The following is a 19,838-nucleotide window of genomic DNA, read 5'->3' as shown; positions in this document are numbered from 1 at the left end:
TCTTCTTTCTTGTCATTACACAAGTGAAGCCACGCCCTCGAGCCTGTGTGCAGCTCAATACAATGAATAACAGAGGCCCAATACACATTTGGCTTCAGCACCTTCTTCATCTGCTTTGTCTGAGAAGGACAGCGAGGCATCACTGAGATCCAAGTGAACCTGGTGCAGTTTAACATGTTTATTGGTTTTCCATTTGTCATGCACCACTCATAAGTAAGTCAGCAAGTAGGTTAGCAGCAGACCCCCGTTTGAAGTGATGTCACACCAGAAGCCTCACAAGCATTTAAACCCAAGGAATCTGACCTTCAAGTTGCAGAAAATTTCCTGACATCCAATAGGAATCCATAACAAGCTACAAGAAAATGACCAGGAACTAAGTAGTTTGAAAACTTCACGATAAGAAAACTATGTTTCCAATGATTGAAATTTTATATCTCAAGGTCAGAAAAGTGATGCTTTGTCACGTTTTCTGTTTTTAAAATCCCCCGAATGTTGTTTTGGAAGGAAATGTGGATTTGAAGCCCACTTTGACAAAATCACGTTTTATATGTAACGCACGAACCGGAGGCTCAAGCTGAGAGGATCAAACCATTTGATCAGTACCACCAACAGTTGACGACAATGATCGGAACTTTATCGCACAAACAATAAGAGGATTATATTTACGCAACAAGCTGCTTCAAAATTTTTCAGGCTTTCATTTTATCAAGACAAAATGTGTATAAATTTGTTGTTTGTCTGCAGAGAGAAGATGGCTTTTTTCACCAGACCAAGGTTCAATATACCTCCGCTGCCGGCTGACGACGTATGAGAGCTCGCCGCTGTATTCTGTGACCTAACATGAAGTATTTGTTTCTGAACTCATGAAGTACAAAGTTCTTCCTCCCGAGGACGTCAGCGGGGCAGATGATGTTGAAGATGAGAAGGTTTCACAGTTTAAGAAGTGTTTGACCGGCTAAACACACCAGACTGTTACTGACAAACAGCTCGGCCGCTCATTTCCCTTTTTGGGGAAGACGCCGTTCCTAAGGACACATTCGCTCTCTCCCTCTCTCTCTTTACGCCTGTACGAGTTACTTCTCTTGTTTGTGCTTAAACGAAGCTGGAAGACGGGAACAAAAGTCGGTTTGGACAAATTCACTGTACTGTAACTTATTTTATAGTACTTTTCCTTGAAGGAAATTTAAGAAACGCTTCCTGCTTTTTAAGTGTATTTTGTAGCTTTGAACAAATAGCACTTCAGTGTTTTTACATACAGTAAAATGGAACTATTGTCTAATTTTGTTTCTATTACCTAATTCTTAAGATTTATTTACATCAAATGTCACTTTGTAATCCACTTTTATTACAGATGTCATTGTCTTTTTGTTATGTTATTAAAATTAATATTATTTCATGTACTTTTCAATATATGGATGAATATATGAAACACTGTATTCAGATTTTTTATGATGTCTGTATGAACATCTGCAGTGTTACCTCTTGTGAAAATAAAACCATTAAACCACATGAGCTGGACATGCAGGTTCATCAGTAGCGACGGAGAGCTCGTGGTCTGTGCACACGTTTTGGAAAAAAATTGTGAGGATGTCACACCTGATTTCTATACAACCACAAACGGGTTACAGTGACCCATTTGAGTCTGAACTTGCAGATTCTTGAGAAGCTCTACCACGCGCGCACGCACGCACACACAAGGCAAGCAGCTGTGTCAGCAGCTTATCAAGACTTCCTGTTTAAGTGTTTCCACCTTAGCCAGGCCCCATTTCTGCTTCTCTGCTCTCAGGCTGCATTCCTCCCAAGACAGCCAGAAGTCGCTCAGCTGGATGTCTGACTTGGAACTGTCAGGCAAGCGCACCAGCGTGTTGGTGTGCTTCACATCGCATCAGATTCTCGTGGCTTGTTCACAAACACAAACATGCCGCTCACTATTTGAAAAATGCTCTTAAAACCCCACAGGCAAACCAGTCCCAGGTCTGTGCTTGTCTGTGTTTTCACGGGCAAGTGTTCATTTGAGATGTACATCAAACCTACACACACACGCAAGATGACGGGTATTTCAACATGTAACCCTTCATTTGAAATCCTGAGCACAAACTATTTTCAGTATCACCTTACCTGATGTCATGTTCCAGCGCGGAATGAAACCTTGTGGAAACATAAATTTGATTATCTTGCAGTTGAACTGTGGGAAAACACCTTCTCAGCAGCCAACCGGCTCAGCACCTGATCAGAAGGCACACTTCTAAAGCAGCATCACCCAGACATCACCGAAGTGAAACCGGCGACCCATCTGCAGCCATTTCCTGTTTAGACAACAACTACAAAACGATGACGTCTTCAAAAAATTGGAGCAAAGGACATTCTTAATGTATTAACTTTTATTTTTTCTCATCAAAAAAAAGGAAAGAAAAACAGTGTTTGCATGAGATAGACACTGCACTCCAATAAAATCTGGCTGCTATTTACATCTCCTGATGACGGTGCACCCTGCAGCAAATTCATCACTGTTCTCTTCACTGTTGTGCATCGGGGAACTTGTCAGGTTGAAAAATGAATCAAAGCAGCAGCAGTAACCAGCGGCTCTGTGTTCAAAGTCATTCACTGTACTTACACGACAACTTCAAATGTCACAGTAAAATCAGATAAGACTCCGCCCACCCCCAGCATGAGGGTGGTTGTTATCGCATCAGTCCAGCCCCCTATTTCAGCGTCTATATGGGGATGGAGACGATGGTCGGAAGTTCCCCGATAGGAGGCGGATTATACTTCTCCACCCTCATCAACCGCCGCAGAATGTCATCACGGTCACGCGGCCACCCATAAACATGCGTGTTCTGAAGCCAGTTTGGCACATGACACTACAGAAACACACACAAGCAGGAGAAGGTGAGACTGCTGTTGTTGCGACGGCATAGACGTTTATCATTTCACAGCACGCAAGACGCTGTATAAAACCAACCTTTTTAGCCCCGGGGAACAAAATGGGAATGAACCTGAAATTCTTGCTTCCATTCTGGATGAATTCATTCTGGAGCTGCACGTCACACGAGAAGAAAAGAAAACCAAACTATATATATATATATATATATATATGTGTGTGTGTGTGTGTGTGTGTGTGTGTGTGGACAGTCAACAAAAACCAGAGCGAGATGTTGCAGTGGAGCAGCGGCCAACCTGCTTGTGTATGTAGACGGTGTTGCAGGTCCTCTCGTCGTTCTCCAGGCCGACGAGGGACGTCGTCACCGTCTCGTAGTACTTGGGACTGATGATTATGATGATCAGATACTCTTTCTGGGGGAGGGGAGAACATACTCATTCGGTGAGTTATTGTCACGGTTCTGAAACAGCTAGGCAGCTCCATAAATGCAATTTTTTTTCATGTTTTCACTGGAACTCGGTGGACAGTGATAATGGGGAGTGTTACCTGGCTGAGGTACCGCTCCATGAAGTCGATCTTGCTTATGCTCCTAAACTGCTGCTCAAAAATGTCGATCTGAAAGCAACGAAAGCCTCGGTGAGCGTTTATCCAAGGTCCTACCATCTCGAATCATAGAGAACATCCCTACGTACGTGGGTATCAAAGCCGTTGTGTCGCAGCAGAGCCACAAAGTTGATGATCTCATTGACGTGCTTGTCATTGTCTGCTTCATACGTGACAAACACCCTCCCTGTGTTCCAGAATAATCATACATGATGAAGGGATTTACATGCTGCAAGAGGAATGTGAGGGTCAGCAGGTCAACTCTTACTCTGCTCTAGTGACAGCTGCGTGCTGTAGGGGGCGTGCTTCTCCTCAGCTGGAGCGCTGCAGCCGCTGTGGCACAAATATGAGCTGCGTGAACTCAACATGGCCACCGAGGGGCAGAAGCACAATAAAAAACTACTCACATCCGTGTGAATCCAGCTCCAGGGAGTCGGCCAGCCGCTGGATCTGAGGCAGGAAAGACAAAGAGGGCCCTCATGACTGCAGCCAAAAAGTCTATGATGTCACAAGGATGCACGCATGTCCGTGTGAGGACTGATCAAGACAGTAGGACTTACAGTAGGGGCCATGCGTCTGGTGGTACCCAGGCCAGAGGGGCCTCCTGTTAAAGGCCTCTAAAGGGCACTGAGCACAGCAGGCAGCCCCCTGTGGCGAGCAGGTGTAGGGGGACAGGGTGTGGTGGCGGGTGGGGGGGTTGGAGTGCAGCGAGAGTGGCTGCTCCAGGCTGCTCTCTCCATCCGGAAAGGACAGGAATTTGTACCTGGAGAGGCAGCTGTCGCCGCAGCAGCTGGAGTAATCTTTGTGGCTCAGGGATGAGTGCAGGCTGCTGGGGTAGCCAGACCAGCTGCTGGCCATGCTCGGGGGCAGCCACGCGCCCTCAGCCTGGCTGGGGAACGGTGTGGGCTGGCTGTACCCTGCTGGCAAGCTGCGAGGGGGCCAGTAGCCACAGTAGCCTGGGCCGGGGTGCAGGGGAGAGTTGGGCTTGAGCCGCTGCTCGCTGTCTAGCCTGTGTCTGCTGGGCAGGGGGTCAGTGACGCTACTGTGCTCTGGAGGGGCGTGGGGGGTATCATGGCGCTGGACAACAGTGGCTTCTTGCTCCTGCATGCTCATGGTTTCATCGTCCTCTTGTGGCGTGTTGTAGTGGCTGCTCAGATACCGGCCCAGCAAACTGGTGTGACAGAGGAGAAGGAAGATTCCTGTTAATGCCAGGGATCAACAGTGTACCAACATCTGACCCAATAACAGGTGACAGTGTGTGTGAGTGTGTGATCTAAGGATGGGATTTTGAGAGTCAATTGTTGAGGCCTTTTATCAAATTGTCTGTTTTTTTTGTTTTTTTTTTAAGAGTAGAAAATATTCTACACAGTACTACTTCAGGCTGCACGGTGGTGCAGTGGTCAGCACTGTCTCCTCACAGCAAGAAGGTTCCAGGTTCGAGCCCCGGCTGCAGCACAGGATCTTTCTGTGTGAGTCTCCATGTTCTCCCTGTTCCTGCTGGGTTCTCTCTGGTACTCCAGCTTCCTCCACAGTCCAAAGACATCAAGAGGGACCAGGTTAATCCAGACTCTAAATTGACTGTAGGTGTGGCTGGGAGAGCCAATGATTGTCTGTCTCTGTGTTGGCCCTGTGATGGACTGGTGACCTGTCCAGGGTGAACCCTGCCTCTCACCTGAAGGCTGCTGGGATAGGCTCCACCCCCCCCACCCTTAACTGGATAAGAGGTAGAAAATGGATGGATGGATGGATGCACTACTTCATTTTAGGCTCAAAAACATGGCTGTAATGTCAGATATTGACCATGAAACTTTTGCAAATGTAAACCGTTTGTTCAACAAAAGTTCTTGACGTTCCTTTTTACCCTGGGGAGTTTACAAAAATAAAACAGAAAACAGGCAGTGGGTCCATTTTATTTTAACTATTTAATCCTATTTCATTTGGGAAAAAGCAGGACTTTATGATGTTTATTTGAATAGGCAATGTAATAAGATGACATTCACAAATACACATGAAAATCCCACAGCCCCCCCCCCACACACACACACACACACACACACATTTCAACTTTTTTTTTGCCAATGGTCATAACAACGAACTGTTACAAGGTGAACACGTGTCGATTGTCGAGGGGGGGAAAAGAAAAGAAGAAGAAGTCCCCTCCCTGGTGTGGAGATGCTCACCTATTTGGAACCGAAGCTGAGTGGACCGGAGCAGGAAGCATCATTTGGGCTCTTCCTCCTGACGTCCATGTGTGTGACGTTGATGCTGCACGCGAAAACACACGTTGTGTTTTAAACAGCAACGATCCAACAGAACAAAGGCCAGGTTTAAAGAGCAGGGACAACCCAGCAGCAGCGGCCGGCTGCTGTTTCAGCACCTCAGAGACTCCGACAGTCATTTCCAGCCCGTGGCTGCGTGAGAGCACCACCGCTGTATGACCCGGTGTCTCCCACTCCCACGGAGGGGACTTTCCTCCGAACGGTTGGTGGTTGATGCTGAACAAAAACACCAGCAAACAAACCAAGACTCGGAAGGAAAATCAAAGCAACGATCATCCAGGCTTAGAACACACTTGTTAGAGGAGAACGAAAACTGTCCTCGGTAGTTAAAGCAGCGGGCACGCGCCCACACACACACGCGCGCGCGCGCACGGGACTTCAACAGTGACGTTCGTAGTTTTATTCAAGTTAAATCGATCTCAGAGAGACGACATAAGAAGGGAAAGACCCTCCGATGAACACTCGAATTCAATTTTTCTATCGTAACCGACTTTCACAATTAGAGACACGAGTGTGGCTCTCCATCACGTCAGGTGGATTTAGTCCGTTTACAATGACCTTCAATTTTTCCTGTTCGTTAAGCGCCTGCGCGAACGTGCGCGCACACGCACGTGCGCACGCACACACACACACTTCAAACTTCCCACTGAGACAGAACCTGGTAACGTTCACTTAAATACAAAAGCTGTTGTTTTTGTTTTGTTTGTTTTAAAAGACGAGCAGAGAAAACAGAAGCTGCCGCCAAGCTCGCCTCTCCGTGAGTCGCAGCGAACTTGTTGTGTAACCTGTTGTTAAGTCAACAGCTTCAGGTGAATTACCGTCACTGGTTGAAGGTTCCGTCTCCGCCAGGTGCCTGGAGCTCCTCCGCCTCTAATCACACCGGGGAACAAACAACGAATAAACAAACAACTCCTCTCGCTCCTCCACTGTCACCGGACACTTTCCGTCAAATAGTACGAAATAGCGGCGTCCCTTCTTCCTCTCGGGACAGATATAATTGACGGTTTTGAGGACTTCAGCTACGGCTAACCCCGCCCCGCGCACACGCGCCACCCACCTGCCTGTGCGTGTGCGTGTGCGTGTGTGTTTCTCAGTATATGGGAACATACAAGCGCACATTTTGGAGAGGAACAAGCACGATCCTGAAATTGTGGGATTAAACTGAGACGAGTCAACGGAAACGTTATTGCTGACGACACGACCGAGGGACCAGAGCCACTTCCGGGACAGCAGCTGTGCAACAAGCCCTGGGTCTGTAGCACGTGCGTTCTCTGAGGGCCCCCTGTGTCTCCACTTGAGCCCCGAGGGGACAGTAAAGAGTAATAATGATAGTCAATAATGAGTCGGCTTTTGAATGGATAGCTGTCAGTATTAGTTAGTATTTAGCGTTTCCTTTACAGTGACTGTCATATTTTGGGTTATTACTGTGTAACTGTGACCCACGATGTGGAAAGTGTCCTGAATGATGTGAAAGGAAAAGAAAAAAAGATTTTAAAGTCTAATGTTTACCCACACGTTGACCAAAATCTATTTGAAATGTAATATTTTATTTGCATGTCACGGCCAGAATTGATACATTTATTTAACTAACATTGATTGCAGAAACATGTAGAGGTCCTGACTGCCCGATATCTACAATTTTGTCCCATGGCATGAACTCCATCCTTATGACACAGCAGCTGCTAATATCTGATTAATCACTACAGGGTTATTAAAGACATTAAATGTCTCACGTTGAAAGAACCACAAAGCAAGTAGTTAAAGAGATGTGGGGTTGTAAGAGACACTGATGCTAAGTCAGTGTCCCACAGCACCAGGAGGACGATGGTGGTGCTGTTGGGTCAAAGTCCCCAACCTGTGGTGACGCTAACTACAAAATACTTCATCCCTGCTGCAATACATTGGTTAAACTCTAGTTTTTGGGTCAACGGTTGAGTTTAGGCTGGTTAGGCAAGTAGTTATTAGTCAATGCAAATAACACAAAAGTGATTATTCTTCCTTTTTGTGTTGTGTGTCCTCAACAAACACCAGCTTTATGCCTGGACTTAAACATCAGTGTGTTAGTGCAGCAACAGCCTCAGTGTCGACAAAAACCAAACCAGCTCCGTAAAGACATTTATTCAATGTTACAAGCTGTGTAGACATTTAGTGCATTTTCAAATCACCAGCAAAGTTCATTTAAGCTTGAGGCAAAAGGAATTTTAAAAGCTTCTAAAACAGAAGCTGCATCATTTGAGCCGGTGCAGGAACGGAGTTGTGCTGACTTTTCGTTGTTTGGAGAAACAGGACTCCAGCCAGGCCTTCTGCACAGGGACCGCTTGAGTGTACCGGTGGACCAGATCCTGGAGCTCCTGGGTGCGCACACGCACACGCACACGCACACGCACACACACAGTGACAACATTTCTTTCTACAATAATAATGGTCTTAACACACACATTTGCACTCAGGTAAAAGAATAGCGTGGGCCAGGAGTCCGATGAGGACCAGCATCATATTAACCTGTAGCTGGATGTTGTTCTCCACCTCTGCAACGATGTGTGTGACCTCCGGGCTCATGATCTCCTCTTCGTCTCCGTCATAGGTGCACTGTAGCTAAGGAGCCGTGGCATTTTCACACACTCACACTCACAAACACACACTAAAGACTAAGTGCTGCAGCTGTAAATGTGCAGGAATGTGATCTCTACCTCTGCTCAAACTTTATTGTATCCTGACATCTCACACCATCATCGTCATCCTTTCAGCGTGACTGTGAGGAAAACTCTTCATCAGGAAGGATATGTGATGAGGTAGCGTGCCAGCCTCTTCCTCTCTGACGAAGGCAGGTTGTAGAAAAACACACTGACTCCTCTCATGAAAGTGGGGAGCTCTGTGGGGCTTCGGCTCAGTGGCAGCGTGGAGGGCCCCGCTGCGTCTACGTCGACGGTGCCTGGATTGTGCAACTGTGGTTCAGGGGAGGATGTTGACATGGAGGCCGCAAGTGTCTGAGGTGTCGTCATCTTCCTGGAACTTCTGGCACTTCTGCTGTGATAGTATCTGTTGGTCAGGTTGAGTGAAATCATCTCAAAATTTCCTGAAACATGAATCACTAATTTACCAATGAATTTCCATTATTTTTTTCCAGGCATTTGAGGAAAGATTTCCTGATCAAACCTCCTCCGAAATGACTGAGAAACAAACAGAAAGCCTTGTCAAAATTTACCAGCATGCATTTCACTAAAATGTGTGTTTTGTGGTTTGATACAGCACAAGCACGTGAAAATGTCCTCTTTTTTTCTGCCTTCAGTCAATTTAACTGAACCAATGATACTCTAATATGCAGCTATTTGTAAGCAAATTTCTATTACATTGTTTTTCCAACATTTTTTGGCTTTATTTATTTTTGAAAAAGCTTTCAAGGCCTGGAAATGACTTTTTTTTTTACATTCCATAACTTCTCCAGGTTTTTCATGACCATATCGATGCTGGAAATGGTTTGTAGGATACATGAAGGTGGGGATGCCTCTGGACGCCAGGTGTTTCCTGATCAGTCTCTCCGTGCCGTACCAGTTGAAGCCTTTAGTGGCGTGACCGATGCGTGGAAGGTGGACGCTTGCTTTGTGAGAGGACACCAGCAAAGACAGAGTCAGGATTTTTGGGTCCTGTGTTAACACGCCTCTCAAGCTGAGCCGAAGGCAGTGCTGCTGTCAACCACAACTCTTTGATGGCTCTGTCTTAAACTTGAGGCGAATAGTTTTGTGTTGTCTTCCATTTTGGCTGCACATAAGATGACGCATGGCTGATCTTGTTGGTCAAGTCTGTCATGCTTCCAAGCAGCTTCCTTATGTGACCTTCTTGTCTTGAGTCACACAGGCTTATCTGACTACATGTGACTCTCCGACTGATCTTGTGGAGTTACAAGCAAGAATTCAAATGAATTTCATTCAAACACTGTATTTTAAACTCCTATGGGAACAAAAAAATGAAGTTGCCAAAATACAGAGGCATCAGTCGCCCTCAAACGTCAGGTGCAATCGGCTAACTTCAAGTCATATAATTGGTGTTAATGTCAGCTCTTGTGTGTCGTTTAATGTTGACATGTTTCAGTACTGGTCATGGCTGTAGCTATCCAAGCAAGTTTAGAAAAGTCTGTACCCTGCAGCCTCAGAGGGGCAGAGCTGGTGGAGAATAATCTAGAAGACTCAGTGGACGAGCAGCAACAGACAGTTGACACACATGGGTGAATGCCTGCACATCCATGGCTAACTTGTTCTTCTTCTTGAAAAACTCTGAGCAGGTGAACATGGTTATTACTACTGTTTTCCAGAAAGTGTCTGACTCTACCTTTATGGCGTTTGGCTGCTGCATAAATCTTCTTTAGACCTTCGTCCAGAGCCGATAGAAAGATCCCAGACAGGTTGTTGGCTTTGTCTCGTTGCTGTGCGACTATAAGGGCCAGCTGATGAGACAGTAGGATATTAAAAGGTTAAAGGTTAAAAGGCCAACATTGCCACATTTTCACAGCCCTGAACATTCGATCACAAACGCTGCGCAGAGGCAGCACGCGTCAGAAAACTTACTTGATCTTGGCCGTCCAGTCTGGACTGTTTGTCATCGATGGGGAAGAGCAGCACGTTTCCCACTTCCAAGTCTGAGACAACGCAACATGATGAACATTATACCTTCTGAAGAGTTCTTAGAGCATGAATTTGTCTTTCTAATCAGCCCACCTTACCTTTCATCTTGCCAGCCAGCTCATACTGCCGCCGGGGTTCATCTGATCTCACCTCTAGAGCTGAGAACAAGCCCCCCCGGCCCCACCAGCCGGAGTCATCTACACACACCAGTCAGCCAGTTAGTCAAAGCCATAGCAAAGAAGACACTGATAGGTGTGATGCATCAGTCGACCCGTACCAACACAGTGGACGATGATGGCATCTCCCTGTGCAGCATGAGGATGAGTAACATCCCCCAGAACATAGTGGATAGCTGTGCTGTCCGAGTCAGTGGAGCACACACTCCTGTCATCCTCCTCCTCCTCCTCCTCGTCTTCACTGTCCCCAGCCTTTAGGCAAACTGATCTGTAGCCGCAGGACTCCCACCACGCCATTCTGCAGTACAAATACACCAAAACACACAATATAAAACAGAAAGAGGAGGGTAAAACATGACTGAGCTGAATGGATTCCAGAGGAAGCTGCACTTTTTCCTGAGTTTCTGCTCCTGCTGCTTCTTCTTCATGTCCTCCTGGTGTTTGGCTCTCTTGGCTGCAGCTTCCTCCCTCCTCTGCCGCCGCAGCTCCAACTCAGCCTCAGTGAGAGGTTTCCTTTTCCTCGTTTGAATCCCAGGAGCCAACACCTACAAGTACATGGAAATTAGATTCCACTTTTGAGTCTGTAGAATCCCCATAACTGGGGTTTATCTTTGGCTACAGTTATGTTCACATACAGTTGCTGTGGCAACACAGGCAGCATCAATAGTTGCCTTGAAGTGAACAAAAAGAGTGCATGATACAGTGAACACTTCACGAGAGGAAACCACATCTGCTGAGTTTGGAACAGACACCATATATGTCCATGCCTCACATGTCTCATCAGTGCGATGGGCTTTTTGTTGGTGTGTATTCTGCATTTGACTCGGTGATTAGTCACTGATTACTGACTGCAAAAGGACAGACCTGGTCTATTTGAGGTGTTTGGTCCACTGGGAAAAGAAAAGCAGTTCATCATAGGTTTAAACGTACCTCTCCTGAAGTGTGGCTGCTTCTTGAGCCCACAGTGCACCCCTTCAGCATGTTTCCGAAAAATTTGAATTGTAGTTTTAAAGTCATACTGCTGACAATATCAACAGATGCAAATGAAAACCTAGACTCGGAGGTATGATTTTATTTACTAATGGCTCATTCACACTATGAGATTTTAACCCTGATTTTCACCAAGTGGTTTTGGAGCTCGGTGGCAAAAGGCAAATGGGCCCTGGAGGATAATAGCATGTGCTAACTGTTCAAAGAGACAAGTCCAGTGGCTCACTGGTGGGTTATTGACCTTTCCCAGGTAGCAGCACTAAACATCTGGGTAGATTCTGCGCTAAACTTCAGCAGGAGAGAATATGAGAGGGCAAGTAAACAACATCTCAATCCATCCTTGCAACTATGTGCTTCTCTCTCTCTCTCTTTTCTCAGCAACATCTCATTTTGGGACAAAAGATCCTGTTTCACACAACATAGTTCACCGAGTCCTCCTGGTGAATGATCCTGCATGGTGTCCCGTAGTATGTAAACCACTTAAAAAGAAGGTGAGCTGTGTGGAGTGAACTTAGCGTAAATACACATTAAGTCAGATTGAGGTGTAAACACACCAACATCAGTACTTCTCTACTTTGGTGTGAACCAAAAGAACCGAAACACAGGCTTGGAAATGATGTGATTCATGGATCTTTTTTTTTACATTAACCATCAGGACCTGAACGAAGCCAATTGACGGGGCCACAAAGCCTCAGCGGGTGGTTCCTCCTCTGCTTCAGAGGGGATGACTTTGGATAAATTAACTCAACAGTGACAGGCACACACACATCAGTGAAGGAGACTGAAGCTTACACCAGCTTTGTTCCGTAAAGCTCGTCCCTCACTGACAGCTTGCTGGAATTCGGCCTGCTGTTCCTCCAACAAGCGCTCAAAGTGCTTCTGGTCCTCAGAGGAGGGGTCTTTACTGTAGTCTTTCCCCTCGAAGTAGTACATGTGGTCTGACAGACAAGAATAGAGCATTACTACCACGGATTTCAAGCAATACTTCTGGTACTTGTAAAAGTATAATTAAAAACCATCGGTGGTGTGAAGTCTGTTTGCAGATGTGATATTGACAGGATGAGAGTGAAATGTGAAAGGAGCAGCATGCTTTTGTTGAACAGCTTAAAAGGTTAAAGACCGCAGATGTTTTTACTCTGTGCATCCGATTCAGAGCAGCTGTCTTCTTCCTCTTCCTCCTCTCTGAATGAGGTGAATTCTTTATCACCATCATCATCCACCCAGCATCCGTCATGTGTTGCACCGAGGATCTTTTCCAGTTTCACATCCTGCACAGAGCTTTCTGCAGATGAAAAGAGCTTATCTACTCCAAACTTCAAGATCTCGCTGAGCTGTAGGGAACCGCAAGCATGAGTGAGAAAAAACAAGTGGGGCAGTTTTAGATGAAAGTAGAAAACCACAAATTTTTACTAAAATTGACAAACCTGCAGTCCTGCAGCAGCTGACTGAGCTTCATCCAGCAAAGAGAAGCGTCCCTCTTCAATAACAGTGTTGGTGAGGTGCAACTTTGACACGGCACGTGAGTACATGATCTCCTCCACAGTGTCCCTGGCCAGCAGGCGGATAACCTTCACTGGCCTGTCACAAGACAGCAGTACAAAAATGTCACAATCCAAACAAAAACCACGACGTCGCCTACTGTCATTTATGTGTGACACCTGTTCTGACCAATCCTGTGGCAGCGTGCGGCAGCCTGTAGGTCGTTTTGGGGATTGAAATCACTGTCAATGAAAATGACGGTGTCAGCAGCTGTAAGGTTCATCCCAACTCCTCCTGCAAGGACACAGAGTTAGGACGCTGACTGCAGGCCCACAACCTGTGCTTTTCATTGACCTGTTCCCTCTCTATTACCACCACTGCAGAAAGAATAAAGACACAAAACAGCATCAGCTGGGACAGGAAATCAAGAGTCTTTCTCAACACTGTCAGGCTGCATGTACAGTAGTTAACAAAATTTGCTGGCCTAGTTTGCACCAGTTTGTCATCCTGCCACTGCTCATCAGTCTCACTCCTTTTTATGAGCTTGGCTGTTGCTTCAGACATAAGAGAACCCTTACTTGCGCATCACTGTTGACTACATTGTAACACCACATCCAAGCACCTTGTAAAAGAGTTGTTTACAAGACGAGAAATGGTTGCATGAAGCAAAGACTGATTCAGAATTCAAATCCTTTCAAAACCTCAAGCAAGAGCAAACCTTCCTTTTGTTCGGAGGGAGTTTTTTTTTTTTTGTCACTGTATTCACCATTTCCATTCACCTTATCCAATGTGATTTTTCAAAATGTCCATTAACATATATCAGTCATATCTACAAACCTATTCATGTAAGACAGGTGAGTGGAAAGGAAAAGCAAAGTGTCAGGCATTCCCAAAATCTTGAAACCTGTAATGAGGACATTCTACACATTGCTGATTGATGATAAGTTCTAACCGCACGCACCTGCTTTAGTGCTGAGCAGAAAAACAAAAATATCTTTGCTGCTGAAGTTCTTCACTGCTAAATTCCGCTCCTCCCCTCGGACGGACCCATCTAGACGTTCATAGCTGTACCCTGAACAGAAAAGCTCCTTTTAGCGTTTCGTGGCACGACATTGAACAGAAATTATTTCACACAAACTAGAAACATCTCTGGCATTTCTATTCATGTGTGAGGAAAAGTCCCCCAGCCCTCCAGTTTCACCTCTGTACTCCAAGTAATCCTGAAGAATGTCCAGCATCCTCGTCATCTGAGAGAACAGCAGAACTCGATGGCCCCTTGAGTCACAAATAAAACAGTAACACACCACTGATGGAGGTCTTGATGATGCAGCAGCATTGTGTCCACCAGGTGGTGCCACATACTCACCCTGCATGTACGTAGCTCAAGATGCTGTCTAGAAGGCAAAGTTTTCCACTGGCTTTAATGAGGTGCTCTCCCATCTCAAAGGGCTCTGGCTCCACCCCTGGGTGAGGATACGGAAGATCATTTGCTACTATCGGTCACATGGATCCTTGCTGTTGCTCCACACTCAGCGCATCTCACCGTCAAACAAGTATGGGTGGTCAACACACTTTCTCAGCTGGATTAAGATGTTCAGTAGCCGAGTCTTGCTGCCCTGTTCACTTCCAAAAGCCTCTGAAAACACAGATTTGTATAAGCTAAACATGAGTATTAATGTTTCCCTTTACAGAATGCCACATTTGTGGGAAAATACACATAGAGACCATCATTTTTAGCACCAGTAAAACAAATGAGAAACCCCTCTGTCCTCTCTGTGTGTATTAAACCCCTACCAGACTGCTAGCTAGCTTAGCTGCAGTGAATGCCAGGGGTGGGGCAGTCAAGAAAGCTGCCAAAATTTCAAACCCACTTTGCCTGCATGAACAGAACTAGAGTTGAGCTCAACTTTCAATTAGAAAAAAACACAATGCTATCATTTTAGTGTCAGATAGAGACCAGGTACTATTTTCCTGCCCATGCGCAGTGATTTAAAGCAGCATCTCAAAAGACTCATCATAACTTTGATCAACAAAACAAAATGATTTTGGATGACTAGAAGAACGACTGCTCCTCCTCATCATGGCTGACATTTGTGGATGAGGAAGATGACATCTGGACAAGCCACAGCCCTGATCCTGATCTAACTGAACTGAAACATGCACAGAGGAGGAACTGCAGGCTTTGGAAGCTGAGAGAGCAGAAGGTACAGGAGGCTGAGGGGGCCGGGCCCCAGTAGTTCCAGGTATGTGTGAAAGAAAACAACATCTCCCAATTTTCAGAAGTTTTTTGCATAGTTAATGTTTATGCTTGTGTGAATGTGTGTACAAATTTATATTTTTAATTTATATTCTATGCTGCTGCCTGAGATTGCTCAAAGCAAAATTCTGTTGTATATTTATATACAAGCACAATAAAGATCTATCTATCTATGTCGACCCTCTTTCCATTCATGCAGGCAGAGTTTATGTCATGACTTTGAAGACTGCATGCTTCCACGTCCTATTGTTGCATTCATTTAAGATAGGCTAACTCACTGACAGCTGTCTGGTGGGGGTCTGGAGCTCCAGAGCGCACACAGAAGGGTGTCTATTGGTTTGTCTGGCACTAAAAATGAAACCATATTTCCCAAAATGTTGGCACCTTCCTTTAAAGAGGATTCCAAAAAAATTGCGCCGAGACAAAGCATGGCGTGGGTATCTCACCAAGATCCTTCATCAGAATGGCTTTGTAGTATTTCTTCTGCAGTGCCGAAATGCCATGGTACACCACCAGTTCTGTCTTCTTGGGCAGATCAAGAGCCACCTCTGACTTGACTCTACGAAGCAGGAAGGGCTCCAGGACACTCTGGAGCTCAGCAGCTGTAAAGAGGGGCAAACACCAACCGGGCAGTACGGATGAATTAATGGGACATAATCAGAGACTTTCTCTTCTGAATGGAGCTTTTTCATTTTTCATTGATTTGTCATACCAAGAGCAGGTTGACTCTGTACACCGGAATAAGAGTTGACAAAGTGATCCGCCTCATCTGCCGTGAAGATGCTGGGCTGAATGAAGCTCAGCAGGGAGTAGAGCTCCCGCAGGTTGTTCTGGATGGGAGTCCCTGTCAGCAGAACTCTGAACCCAACTGAGAACTACACAAGCAACACAGAGAGACAGTGAATGAAGAGGTCAGAGGAAGCTCCTGGAGACAGTGGTGATAGCTGGAGAGAGGAAGACATAAAGCCACAAAGGTACCTGAGTCAGGGTTTTGTGCAAGAGAGAGTTCTGATTCTTCAGTCTGTGAGCCTCGTCTATTACAAGTACTTTCCACTTCCATCTGAAGACCAGAAAGAGTCTGTGTATGTCCATGCAAAAGCTCACAAAGTTCATTAATAGAAAATAATGTAAAGACAAGACACTTGAATGCATGAAAAATAGAGATCAGAGCTTCTCATTGCAAATAAAACATCAGTAGTCAGTCAGTCACTCATCAGCACACACATGCCAGATATCTAAGATACAAATACTCTGTTATTGGACTGGTCTGCTAGGTTTTTGTTTTAAAATATCAACACCCTCTTAACTTGTCATTTCACTTTATACCAAATTCCACCACATCAATGTAAGTATAACCGCATAAATCTGAGCACACTCACTGTCTCAAGAATGATGAATCTTTGAGACACAGCTAAAAAAAAAAGAGAAAATTTTGAAAACATGTCAGTTTTAAAACAAAAAACATGAAGTCACGTTGATCCCTCAGAACATTCACAGACCTCATATGTGGTGAGCAGAACGTGGAAGTCCTGCTTTTCCGCATCCTTCTGGATCTCAGCGCGTCTGTTTTTGTCTCCCTTGTAGCACAGCACATTCAGAGATGGAGCGAAGCTGTCCCCGCCACACAAGAAGGTTTTAGACTGTCACAACCATCACATCTGATACACGGACAATGTTTGTCACAGACGAACATGGTCATTTTTACCGTTCCAGCTCTTTTCTCCAGTTTTCCAAGACTGAGAGCGGGCTGAGGACCAAAAACGGACCTTCCTCCTGAAGACCTCCTGACATATACACCAGCAGAGAGATCGTCTGAAAGCACAAGTGATTTTCCTGGGCTGTGAGGGAAACTGGGAACCCAATTGACACATTAACTTTTCATATCTTAGAAAATACACACAATCAGTGTTCATACATGGTATATTCTGGAGCCCCAACTTTGAAAGGAATTACCCTCTTCTTGTTCTCAACGCTATCATCCTTTATAAACAGCCTGAAGCAGCAACTCGTGAACAACTTATCGTCACTGTAATCATCAAAATATTGAAATTTCTGATTCACATGCTGAGTACCATCATAGTTCATCATGTGAATATTTCCTCGACAAAATATCTGACAAAAAATGTTCACACTTCTAAGGTGATGTCATCAGATGGCTTGTGTAGTCCGGTCAACTATCCCAATATTCTTTTCTTTTTCTTTTTTTTAAATGAATACATTTGTAAAAAAAGAAGAAAAAAAAAGCAAACTAGGACTGGGGAATGCTTTGGATTTTGTTTTAAAAGCACATGAAGTTATCTCCTGTTAAAACAATGGTTTCTTAAAGTTTTTCATGTTGTCATTCCTGATAGAAAACAGTGACTTTATTAAGTGGTTAAACCAGGGGTTAAAACTAACTTTTTTCACCATCATCCCGAAAACGTCCCGAAAAACATATTGAACCGTCTCGTATCAACCCGAATCGTCCCGATTTTTAAATTTTTGAAAAAAAAAATTCATCTCAAGAGAAATCATGCAATGAAACAGTAGTTTTAGTAGATATTTACAGTGGTGGACAGGAAGTAAATTTACTTGAGTAATGTACTGTACTAAACAATTCTGTAGCACAATCTGCGTCAGTGTATTCTTTAATTGCACTTCGCAGTGCAGAATTCGCGGCGCGAATTCGCGAGGCGAAATTTCGCCGCTCGCGTAAGTTGAAAATATTCAACTTACGCGAAAAATTCGCGTCAAGACACCCAATCAGCGTTGAGGATGTCCTGACGTCACCGCTGACTGAAACAAGATGGACAAGTTGAGTTTGGCTGTGTGGGAACCTGGTGCGATACGACACTACGTTGTCAAAATTACAAGAACCAGTTGAATAAGTTTGTGTCCTTCGTGAAATCCTGTCACCGATCCCAGCTAGCAGGTCGTTAAACTGGCCAGTCGTCGTCCGAAAACACCGCTGGAAGCGGCAGTTATCCAGACGGAGCCCCGGGAGGAGATCGGTTCACCGAGCGATGAAATTCACCGAGCTGAGCTCGCCTCTAGATGGCGTTGTTAACCCACATACGACGGCGTTTAGTTTTCCGACGTATTTCGGCCTTCCACAGCAGGTAGAACGCAACAGTTGTTTTAATATTCATGGTGAAATGGCGGAAAGAAACGTTGCCGGAAATACTCGCTACTCGGGCAGGTGAGCAAATTTACGTATTCGCGCGAATGACACAAATGGACACTGAAATGATCCGGCGTCAAATTCGTGCGAATGACGCGACGTGAAATTTGCGTTCGCGTTTGGTGTGAGCAGACTGCCAACGCGACATCATTGAGTCACCACACAGTGACAGCAGACAGGAAATAAAGGGTCTTTGGGACAGTTGTGTCAGTCCAGCAGCAGAGAGCAGACAGTGGCTGCAAGCTGTCTGCTTCTCACTGGGCAACACACACGCGAGCGCGCCAGCCAACTGAATTTTTCCATTTTGCTTTTCAAAATTCTTTTGGTCCCGGGGGAGAATATTGATCCTCCCGATGGCAATTAATTACGACGACGGGACGCCGTTAGTTTTAATCCCTGGGTTAAACCAGGACAAGTCATGTATGAAGAATTCTGAAATTGCCCAGTTTGGAAAGCACCAGAGGCCATCATCACTGTCTTGATGTTATTTATAATAATAATAATAATATAGTAATATCATGCTTATAAATCCCTGTTAGCAGGTCATGTTTAGAAACGCAAGAGGGACGTCCGACCTGGCAGGTTTTGCCCAGACCCATCTCATCTCCGAGGATGCATCCTTGCTGGTTCCCGAGACACTGAGTCAGCCACCGCACCCCATCTAGTTGGTAGGGTCTCAGCTGGATCCCTGAGGACACAAACGGGTCGCACTGATACTGCTGAACAACAAATACTCCTCATGTAAGGAAGTTAACTCTCTCAACCAACCACTGAGGCAGTTTGGTCAGCTCTAGCCAGCTAGCTACCTAGCTACGACAACAGCAAAAGTCTGTTTTAAGTGGCATGCCACGCTAAACGTACCTCGAAGACCCCACTTCTGCACGTCACTCAGGGTGAGAGACGTCTTCTTCTTCTTTGCGACTTGTTTTTTTATTTGTGATAAAAAGTCGGCCATGTTTTCCAGACGGGACCATAACAAACTTAAACTTCCACAACTTGTCCAGACAAGCCAGCCGAGTGAAGGCGGCAACCGTCAAACACTTCCGCACCGCGTCACGTGACGCTAGAGAACACGGCACGTGATACTGGAGGAATTGGCGTTTGAAGACTAGAAACCTGGAGGAAACAAGAATATGATTTACACTTACATCCAACTCACGTTTAAACATATGGAAACATGTACATGTTAATTTTTCTCAACTGTTTTTGAAGTTAATATTTATTACAGCCCAATATAACAAAAATATGCCTGAAAAGGTTGAATAAAAACAATGACAACATTTAGAGAATTATAACATGCATACAAGTGAAATACCAACACATCACTATGTTCTGAATAACCATAGTTTTAACAGCAGTGATTTTTAACCAAACTGGAGGAGTCATATAATCTG

At 45.2% G+C, this 19,838-nt stretch overlaps 3 protein-coding genes across 8 annotated transcripts in view; 1 reads left to right on the top strand and 2 right to left on the bottom strand.

Annotated features, from left to right (window-relative positions):
• wwc3 (WWC family member 3) overlaps window positions 1-1,528 on the top strand; it is a 33,674-nt gene extending 32,146 nt beyond the window's left edge. For 3 of the 4 annotated variants that reach the window (XM_086224961.1, XM_086224960.1, XM_086224959.1), the window contains exon 23: window positions 745-1,528. In XM_086224961.1, coding sequence (XP_086081087.1) covers window positions 745-811 — 67 coding nt within the window. In that variant the 3' untranslated portion in view covers window positions 812-1,528. The remainder of the gene's footprint in view (window positions 1-744) is intronic. The other variant, XM_086224962.1, reaches the window with a different exon arrangement.
• Window positions 1,529-2,374: 846 nt separating this feature from the next.
• traf3ip2l (TRAF3 interacting protein 2-like) lies at window positions 2,375-6,927 on the bottom strand. Of its 2 annotated transcripts, XM_086224952.1 has the most exons (10): window positions 6,582-6,926; window positions 5,665-5,749; window positions 4,045-4,655; window positions 3,892-3,934; window positions 3,753-3,817; window positions 3,574-3,671; window positions 3,428-3,496; window positions 3,178-3,294; window positions 2,963-3,037; window positions 2,375-2,861 (listed from the first exon to the last, which is right to left on the bottom strand). In XM_086224952.1, exons 2-10 carry the CDS (start codon window positions 5,706-5,708, stop codon window positions 2,715-2,717), a joined length of 1,269 nt encoding a protein of 422 aa, XP_086081078.1. In that variant the 5' UTR covers window positions 5,709-5,749; window positions 6,582-6,926; the 3' UTR covers window positions 2,375-2,714. The 2 variants fall into 2 exon arrangements, with proteins under 2 accessions (XP_086081078.1, XP_086081079.1); XM_086224953.1 differs by lacking the exon at window positions 5,665-5,749 and having other exon boundaries at window positions 6,582-6,927.
• Window positions 6,928-7,398: 471 nt separating this feature from the next.
• chd1l (chromodomain helicase DNA binding protein 1-like) lies at window positions 7,399-19,515 on the bottom strand. Of its 2 annotated transcripts, XM_086224950.1 has the most exons (25): window positions 19,306-19,514; window positions 19,020-19,132; window positions 16,990-17,096; window positions 16,784-16,895; window positions 16,664-16,695; window positions 16,263-16,344; window positions 15,997-16,159; window positions 15,731-15,886; window positions 14,571-14,663; window positions 14,394-14,490; window positions 14,229-14,302; window positions 13,989-14,099; window positions 13,207-13,321; window positions 12,973-13,126; window positions 12,684-12,879; window positions 12,341-12,486; window positions 10,949-11,103; window positions 10,660-10,856; window positions 10,481-10,579; window positions 10,326-10,396; window positions 10,090-10,204; window positions 9,253-9,361; window positions 8,551-8,802; window positions 8,266-8,350; window positions 7,399-8,114 (listed from the first exon to the last, which is right to left on the bottom strand). In XM_086224950.1, the coding sequence occupies exons 1-25, from the start codon at window positions 19,397-19,399 to the stop codon at window positions 7,992-7,994; spliced, it is 3,051 nt and encodes a 1,016-aa protein (XP_086081076.1). In that variant the 5' UTR covers window positions 19,400-19,514; the 3' UTR covers window positions 7,399-7,991. The 2 variants fall into 2 exon arrangements, with proteins under 2 accessions (XP_086081076.1, XP_086081077.1); XM_086224951.1 differs by lacking the exons at window positions 7,399-8,114; window positions 8,266-8,350; window positions 9,253-9,361 and having other exon boundaries at window positions 8,618-8,802; window positions 19,306-19,515.
• Between the last annotated feature and the right edge of the window lie 323 nt (window positions 19,516-19,838).

Source organism: Aulostomus chinensis, chromosome 14 (genome assembly GCF_037954235.1).
Source record: "Aulostomus chinensis isolate RoL2024-O1b breed Wild chromosome 14, RoL_Achi_v1.0, whole genome shotgun sequence".
Classification (NCBI taxonomy): domain Eukaryota; kingdom Metazoa; phylum Chordata; class Actinopteri; order Syngnathiformes; family Aulostomidae; genus Aulostomus; species Aulostomus chinensis.
The sequence above is the reverse complement of the archived record's forward strand: the minus strand, read 5'-3'. Positions and strand labels throughout refer to the sequence as shown.